The sequence below is a fragment of the Triticum urartu genome, unplaced genomic scaffold, assembly GCF_003073215.2.
Source record: "Triticum urartu cultivar G1812 unplaced genomic scaffold, Tu2.1 TuUngrouped_contig_5181, whole genome shotgun sequence".
Lineage (NCBI taxonomy): Eukaryota > Viridiplantae > Streptophyta > Magnoliopsida > Poales > Poaceae > Triticum > Triticum urartu.
The window spans coordinates 1-9,268 of record NW_024115834.1 but is presented as its reverse complement, the minus strand read 5'-3'; the positions used below and the strand labels follow the sequence as shown (position 1 = coordinate 9,268).

The window sequence follows — 9,268 nt, the reverse complement described above, 5'->3', positions numbered from 1 at the left end:
GACGAGGCGGCGGCGCAGAGTAGACTGAAGAGAGCGAGGGGGGGTTCGCGCCGGTGCGCAATGGCGCAGGAAGGTGTTCCGGCGGCGATTTGGGGGGGCAGAGCAGAGGGAGGCGCCGACGGAGAGGTGCGATAAGAGGGTTCCAAGCGGGTTAGGGTTGGGAGAGACTTGCGTTCCAGCGTTTTGAGCCGCTAGATTTACATCCAGCGGTACAGATAGGTTTCCGATCAGGTCAAAGGTGCAATTCGCATTTACATCCTTGGAAAAGAGAACAACTGTAATATTGCTGTCTTACGAATTACTAGCAGCTTATTTTCTGTAATATTGCTATCTTAGGCTAGCTATAGTGGGGTAACTTAGGTAGTAACTTAACACATCCAAGACAATTTTGCTTATGTGGCAAGTATCTATCTACTATCACTATAAAAGAAAGAGAGGGCGGAGAACCAGATCATCCTATCCATCGGAACCTGCAATCTGATGGTCTACATCCCTCCAGCATACTAAACACGTTTTACGCTTTAATTACCCACCATGCCATCTACTACCACTATAAAAAAAAGAGAGGGGCAGATCCAAACAATCAGTCGCGTCCATCGACAATATTTAATGGCCCAAAAGTCTTTCGTGTTTAACACACCAAGCCACTAAACAAGCCATCGACCCAAAAAATTAAACAGGCCACTAATCCTTCGTACCCCAGGTATCATCCAACTGCACGCACGACTCCGCTGAGAAACGCACCACACGTTCTGTCCCCGACGCGAGCCCTGCCAGCCGCTCCTCCTCCGCGGATCGCCCTTCTGCTCTGCTGCCCAACGGATGCATCGCGGATCGCCATCGCCATCACCGCTCGCCGCTCCTCCTCTGCTTCCCCACGGGCTCGCCGCTGTCCGCTCTCCTCTTGGTCGGTTGCTGCCCCACGGACTCGAGTGCGGTCCGCCAACGCCGCCACATTCAGGCCCTCGCCAGCGGCAAACTTTGATCAGGTTTTTTTCACATTAACATCAAGCCACCAGTTGGGTGTATGGTGTACCTCGTACTCTATATAGCAATCAAAGGGATCTGGTTTCATGAAACACCATGGATAGCCCAACAGAATAATTAGAAGAAACCCATGTGATTTTCCTTTTGGTAAACCACTACGACGTGCTTCATATTCAGTTTTCTACTTGCATGCTTGAAGTGTATACAGATTGCATGTTTCTGTTCTGGATTTATCCGAACCATTTGATTCCAAATTATATGTAGCCAGGAGGAGATTTCTACAGGGTCTATAGGGCGAAGCAAAAAAAACTCTCAGATATCTCTTTTGATTGATGTGAAATTCATGTCTTTACGGGAATTGACAATTTTGGAAGGTGAAAATAGATGCAATGCAGAGAAACAAAAGCACTCATACATCTCTTTTAAATATTGGGTCTGTACTTTGCCACTCATCATATTATAATACTACTATATATAGAAAGGGTGGAGCTGATAAGTGAGGTAGTACCCAACTGAAGTATCGTTTTGTTTTTCAATTTCTTTTTCGTACCTAGGACTTCCTTGTACTGATATATGCAGATAGCCTTATATGAGCCTCCAATTCAGCTTGCAGTTGCTCAACTATGATGTATTGTGCTTCCATATGCTTGTTTAATAATCAGTTGTGGGAAAAATAGCCACAAAACTAACAGTTGGTCAAACAAACATCAAAAGCTGGTGTGATAAGCTGAATTATCATAATCCAACGCAATGCCAAACAGAGCCTATTAAACTGCAAGAAAAGTACTACATAAAAGCTTGTGAACTTCTAAGGATCCAGTTTTGATCCCTGTGCATTTCTCGCAACATTTAAGAATCCGGTCTAGATCCCTGTGTATTATGAATTTATTAGAGGTGTACCATCATTATGTGCTTGACCTGATTTAAGAAGTTCGCCATTTTGTTTTTTTAATCCCATTGTTAAACGTGACACTGATGAAGAATCATCATCCACCTCCATCCCCGGTAGGATCAGGGGAATGTTGCCTGTTTAAAGACCTCAAGAATATGCCTATTCATGTGAATGCAAATCAAGCGGGCAAAGAACTGCGAGAAAAAAACCCAAAGAGTGGTCAAAATGGGTGGGCGCGAATGTCCAATGACAAGAGAGCAGAATACATCCAGAAGCGACGGGCGGTCCGCGCAGAAAAGAAGGCTGCATCTCTGATTAGCATTGAGCATGAGCAAGTACGTCAAACACATGGTTCATTCATTAACTTTGCAGAGTATTGTATTGAGAGATTGTGCTGTCGTAAGTAATGTGTTATGTTTCCTATTGTTGCAGGTGTAATATGTACCACTGCAGCCTCGACTGATATGAACCATCGCCCAGAAGATGCAGGCGTTGGGTGCAACAAATGAAGTGGTCAAGGGTGGTATGCAAGTCTATCCGACGAGAAGAAAGCAGAGCACTGCAAGAAGCTCCGGATCTCCAGACTAGCAAAGAAAGCTGCAGCCACCAACGTCCAAGTATCACGTGGACGTTTCGACAAATAATTTCTAACACTATGAAGTGCATATGATGCAATGTAGCACTGTAGGTATTGGTCAACTTGAATCAACACAATCTTCCGTCAAGATGCTAAACACACCATGCAGTGGGTCATCTATGATTGAAGGGGCCCAGGGACAAGAAAGCTTTCTGCCTAGAAGTAACTCAGTTCGATCAGTTCAACTGAAAGGTATGCTGGCGAATCATTACGGACTGACTCATTTCGAGTTTACAGACAAAGTATTCTAACCATTTATCGGTGTCAGAGGCATCTTCTGGGAAGAAACGGCGGCGTTTGAGAGAACAATATGTTTGGATGATGGCAGAAGATAAAGAAGGTATGTTGAGTAGGAAACGTTTGGACCATTTAGTACAGCAGCTATACATTTATGATACAGATGAAGCCTTGGAACACAGGGTGAAACGCTCTCTGGATCTTGATATCAATCTCGTACGGGTGATCTTACATATATTGGAGAAAATTATCTGATTCCTATACACATTCAGACTTGTGTATTGACAATGCTTGCTTGTTAGATAAGAGGTGACACTCCTGTTATACAAGAAGAAAGAACTACTGACCTTGCCAATCAGATATTCAGAGTTTTGTAGATGTTGCTGCAGTTACAGAAAGTACTTAATGTCAGTGGTTGCACTGAAGTTGATTCTCTGCTGCTCTGTGTCATCTGCATAGATTTGTTACCTTTTTGAGTGAACTATGAATCTATGATGCACAACTGTTCAATCCAACTCATCTTCTACATTTGCTAGGCCTCATTCTGTAGGATAGCACATGGAAAATGACATGCTTGTCTATACTAACCAGTAACCGTTTGAAAACAAACAGTACCTGAAATAAGAAGTTTGAGTGACTATGTATCCATGTGAGATTATTTATTTATTTCCTCAAAGATATATTCTTGAAAAGGTACAATTCCTGCCTGTTGTCTTATGTCCCCTTCCTCAATTAATGCCACCATATCTTGTAGTATCAGTAGCAGGCTTTATTATTGTAAATCTGTGATGCAAACTCCAGTCCTGATGGACCCATTGTCAATGAACTCTATACCTGTACATTATTATACAGATTCTAGAGTATCAGTTTTGTACTGTATATCTTATTGTTTATGGAAAAGGCTGCTGATACAGGTACTCTTTGGCCACTGGAGAAGCCTGTGCTCTGTAATGCGTTGGTGAATTATACACCGGCACATCTCTGGGAAGATGCTGATGCAGGCGAGCCACCATATAAAAATCAGGGACTTTTTTTAGACAAATCAGAGAAATTCTCAGTAAGTGGCACTCTAATGCAAACTTAAATGATAATAAAAAAATGTCGAATGCTATTTTTAACCTGAATTATTTACTTGGCATATGATTATCTTCTTTATCACCGACTAATGTGTTCAAATGTTCGCCATATTATTGGTGGAAGTAATTTTGCATTGGTTGTTTGGAGCGCTGAAGTTTTGCATTGAAAATTACGGTTGTTTGTTTTAGTTGATTGTTTCCAAGCTTTCACTTCATATTCTCAACTTCGTCTCAGCCGCTTTCAAGCTTAAACATAGTAGGTCACCTATATGTCAGGTCCACACATGTATAAATTAGCGTAAAAAATGTTTTATGCTAAGAATCTGTGCATACTGGAAGGGGAAATTAGATCATACATCTCGGTACCTCCAAAGAATATATATCAGATGTTTAAGTTTTCATTTTTTTGCTTTGTTTCAGGATTGATGGAGAAGTTGGTCTGCAGTTCAAGCTGGATCGTGATTTACATGGCTAGCCTGACCACAAATTATTCTAAGCTTAGTAGAAAACTCACATATATGATAACGGTTTAGAACTTCGGTCTAATTTCTACATGATTCTCAATGTGCAGATTTTACTTTTGTTTACCTCTAAAAAATATGTTAATTTCGTTTAACCATTTTCTGCTAGGAATAATGTTGATTTGAATTCCTTTAAACTTTCCAGCCAACCTCGAAGCCTACCACATAACTAGAAGCACAGTTGTTCCATTACATAGATAATGTTTATTAGGTTTGGGGAGTTATGACCCTTTGCTGCTGTTCATTTTTTGGGGGACTGTACCATACCATGTTCTGAGTATTTAATGTTGGGATTAAAGTCTATAATGAGCCCACATGATTTCAATGATAAGCTGGCCTGAAGTATTTTTTATGCTTTAGATGGCTTGCTGAGATGACAAAAGATATTGTATGGCCATTGCTTTATACTCACTGGTTACCTCCCATCTGGAGCTTAGTGTTAGTATCAACAAGTCCTGTTACCCATCACATTGATGGTGTATGTCCATGTTATCCACTGGCAGCACACCATTCCTTGTGATTTGAAACTCCTTTTTTTCCATTAGTTTTAGTTCTATGCAGTCATGGAATAGGAATGGTCTCAATCTACCAATTTGCAGGGTTAGTTTTCATTGTTTCGCATTTTGACATTCTACTATGCGAAAACTCCTAAGATAATAACTTAATATTCTCATTCAGGATGGGGACCAGCTAAGGAAGCACTTCTTGGTGCACCTACGCAGTTACATTGACAATACTAAGATAGTAGTGTCTTTTTGGCTCTATATGCATATGATGCTATATTAAATTTTTTTTGATTTCTAATATTTTTAGTGCAATCAAAATATCTTTTTGTGTATGTTAATTCTCACATATATTTGTAATATTAGGCGAGACGTGCATTTGCACGTACATGCTTACTAGTTTAATGAGGAAAGAGATGCTTGTGGTAACATAATATGTTACTGACTTACTGTAACATAGCGCTTTCCGAGGCAAAATGAGTCTATGAGCTAATAAATGAAACCATCTATGACACTACTACTTAGTTACTTTGCACTATTAAGGTAATAACTTAGACTAGTGTACCGTCAGCTCCTTGCTATTTCAGGTACCATGTAACATGTTTCTTCACTTTGATAAAAAAAATTGACAAGATAAATAAGGTAAACCACACAGAAAATAAGGCGGCCATCCTAAATTTGAAGTGTATGTTATGATAACATGCATTCTGAACCATTTTGAACCCGGATATAATCAGAATAATTACCAAGAGAAGAAAAACTTGAACATCTTGCCAGAGGTAAACACACATAAATCTGCATTCTACTTACATCTAGAGGAAAGCATTGTCTCTTCTTAGGTGTAGAGAATTCATCAAACCAAGCAAAGTGGAATTAATCTTTGAAAAGAGTTGGCATCACTTAATTCAAGGCCATTGGCCGATTCTGCAAAAAAAAACTTAAGCATACATATTGTCATAAAGAAGCAAAACAAAAAAATTATCACTCTCAATGCCAATAATTCACCCGAGAGGGCTGGTACACTACACAGATTTGTCATGCATGTCAAGACTCGTGAGGGCAGGGTGGCGCTAGTTTCCTCCATTTAGAAGAACAATGTTGAGTTAGTTTCACTGCCATCAACAAGAAACTAAAATCTGATTGCCTTCTCTTATCCGCTTCCCTACAAAAAATTTAAAATGTGCCACATATCACGAACTGGATCCAGTCTCAAGGAAATGTATGTTATTGGACTAAAATTAGTGCTTCCCAAATTGAAACAAGACTAGAGAATCAAACTTATGTTCGAACAACAAGCATAATGATTTAATCTGCACATCTATAGTAAGGACATCTCCGTGTCTGCCTGTGTTGTACATATGTATACTTTTTCTTATAATTGGCATATATCCTCGCTGCTGCTCACCTAATCAGTGTGTCCATTGTCCACGCGTTTTTACCACAACAAACTATCTTTCCATAGCAGATACTCATGTTGATTAAGCTTGCATTGCTACTAGTTTACTTAACAAAATTACTATTAGCATAGTGCACAGAAAAACTGGCACTAGGTCATGGAAAAAGGGGATGAAAAGTGTGGATTAAATGTATGTATTCTCTCATCGATAACCTCAGTCTCACGACAACAAAGTCACGCTATTCGTTAACCTCTACAGTATATCAACAAGCTTCCCAGTGAACCACTAAATGGGTAGTCATCTAGAACTTTTCAGTGCAAAACTCAAATTAGGAGTACAAATTTGAGTTCAGAACTAAGAATTATTTGTCCAATTGCATACTAAAAAATAATGTTTGTTTATTATAAGCACCACAATCTGATAAAATTTCTTGATTATCAGACATGGTAGCAGGCACCAAAATTGGACACTCAACTTTAAAAAACCCAGTACTAGCACGATGCAAATGTGGGTGGTTCAAGACATACAAATACTACTTGTCCTTGCAATTAAACTGTACTTGCCACTAACTGTCTCCAAAATCACCACCAGAAAGCATGGAACAATACCATATGCCCCGGTACTCATCGGCATTAGACGGAGACTGGATGTGGGGAAGGGATCTAGTCCGGCCCAATTGCATGTCCACCCTTGCCACGCAGCTCGCCCAACCCCAGTTGCATGCTCACCCTTACACGCAAACTAGCCCGGCCCAATTGCATCTTCACCCTTGACACGCAACTTGTCCGACCTCAGTTGCATGTCCACCCTCGAAACAAACCCCCAATTGTATGTCCAGCCTTTTACGCGCAACTAGAGCAACACCGTTGTGTGTCCATCCTCGACACATAACTTTTATACGTGACCCAGTTGCAGGTGCATACTCGAGACGTAACTGGGTTGCATGTCACACCCCATTGACATGAAAACGTAAGCAACATAACATCCACGCAACTAGGGGCCGCGGGATGGTGGGTGCATAGGGGCAACTCAGGTTGGTGGAATTATAAATTTTCCATTTTCTACTTTTTGTCTTTTCTTTATTTTTTGTGTTTTGTGTTTATGATATTTTTTACACACAACTAGGATGGACGGTTTGATAGGTGGGTTTATTTATTTACTTTTCCATTTTCATTTTCCTTTTGGTTATTTTTTGTGGTTTTCTTTTTCTAAAAGGGGGGTGCAATTCATATGTGTGGTTTATTATTATTTTTAAATATCTTGTTTTATTTTTATTCATTTTGCACACATACATTGCCACATATAATTGCATGTCCTCGCAGTGTGCAGCTAAATTACTTTCCAAAAATAATTTCTCTAGTTGCACTGAGTGGAACGTGTGCAGTTGAAGCAGTTGTACATGTGCAACTAATTATTTTTATTCAAAAATAAAATAATTCACACAAATTATTTTCGAATGTGTGGTTTAGAAGTAAAAAAAAAACCTTCTTTTTTAAAGGGACGCGTGCAAACATTTCGTGTGTTATTGTTTGATCGAGCCACAGAAGAGTTGTGGCTTCACCCCTTGTGCATCCAGATGCGCAAAGCCACAATGTACTGCTAGTTGCAGATATGACAGAGGCATGCTTAATTTAGCTGTTGAGGTAAAAGTGAAATTAAGGAGCTAGGGACGCGCGTGATCGATATCATCTCCGTTTGTTCTTGCCCCCGACGAGCAAGACGACGTAGAAGAGAGCACGGAAGAAGAAGCCGAATGCCGCCGTGACCAGGAGGCAACTCCACTTCCCTAGGTCCGTGACGGCCTGCTGCTTGAGCACGTCGGCGCCGGTGAGGAGGCACGTGCTGGCCGTGACGTTGGTGCCGAGGGCGGCGCTGATGGCGCCGAGCACCTTCATCTTGACGGCCTCCGACATGCCGCCGACGGGCGTCCCGTCGAACACCTGGATCCCCCGCGCGAAGCACCTGCTGGCGTCGCCGAACTCGTTCTGCACCAGCGCCTGGTACGGGTACTTGACGAGGGACATGTAGTGGAGCCACATCCAGTAGCCCGGGATCCTGTCCCGGGTGATGAAGAAGCCGGAGAGGAGGAGGAAGTAGGCGAGGACGGCCACCACCACCGTGTAGCCCAGCATCACGTGCGGCACCACCGCCGACAGGAACGTCACGAAGCCGCTGCCCGCCCAGAGGGAGGCCAGGACGGTGAGCACGAAGAAGCCGAAGGACGCGCCGCCGCCGGCCAGGCCGACGGCGAAGAAGGTGATGACCGCGAACGCCAGGCACAGGATGACCAGCGGCGGGGAGAACACCGCGGAGCTGGCGAGGACGTACGAGATCCGGCGGTACGCGTTGTGCTCCGTCTCGCGGAGGTACACGTGGCGCTCCTGGATGAACACCGGCAGCGTGCCGGCGCTGACGTAGAACATGGTGGTCATGCCCATGGCGAAGAAGCCGAGCCGCTCCTTGACGCCCCTGGGCGTGTCGTCCAGGCGGAAGAAGATGGTCGCCAGGACGAGGCCCGTCACCATGAGCGTGCCCAGCCGCAGCGCGAAGAGCTCCGGCATGCGCCGGAAGTTGATGAACGATCTCTTGCTCAGCACCCACACCTCCAACGCCAGCGGGTTCGCGTACGTCGGCATCCCCACTGTGCCGGTGGTGCTCTCGATCAGCCGGCTCAGCTTACCCCGGGAGACGCTCTCGGCCACGGCCAACTCCAGCGACATCACAGTGCTGCTCACCTTGCCGATGGTGTCGCCGTGCCACCTGGCATTGAAGTCGGCGAGCTTCGCGGCGCCGTCGGGCTGGCGCTCGAGGTCTCGGATGGTGTCGAGCGCGAACTCGGCCGGGTTCTCGTTGTCGGGGATGGGCGTGCCGAGCTCGGAGAAGAAGGGCTTGAGGCCGGCTGGAGTGCCAGCGTAGACGGCGCGGCCGCTGGAGAGGAGCAGGAGGCGGCCGAGGATTCCGAGGATGCGCGCGCCGGGCTGGTGGATGGGCATGACGAAGAGGCGCGCGCCCCGAGCG

The 9,268-nt window shown here is 44.0% G+C and overlaps 1 protein-coding gene and 1 long non-coding RNA gene across 2 annotated transcripts; one reads left to right on the top strand and one right to left on the bottom strand.

Moving 5' to 3' along the window:
• The first annotated feature begins 2,641 nt into the window (after positions 1–2,641).
• Positions 2,642–3,719, top strand: LOC125528883. Its single transcript, XR_007292484.1, has 3 exons — positions 2,642–2,708; positions 2,785–2,856; positions 3,668–3,719. It is a non-coding gene; the product is annotated as an uncharacterized LOC125528883 (long non-coding RNA).
• A 4,134-nt stretch (positions 3,720–7,853) lies between these two features.
• LOC125528884 (ABC transporter G family member 6-like) lies at positions 7,854–9,239 on the bottom strand (the record flags this gene model as incomplete). Its single annotated transcript, XM_048693306.1, is given in 1 exon segment — positions 7,854–9,239. A coding segment is annotated over 1 exon segment (1,304 nt), but the record flags the coding sequence as incomplete, so codon positions are not given.
• Positions 9,240–9,268: the final 29 nt, after the last annotated feature.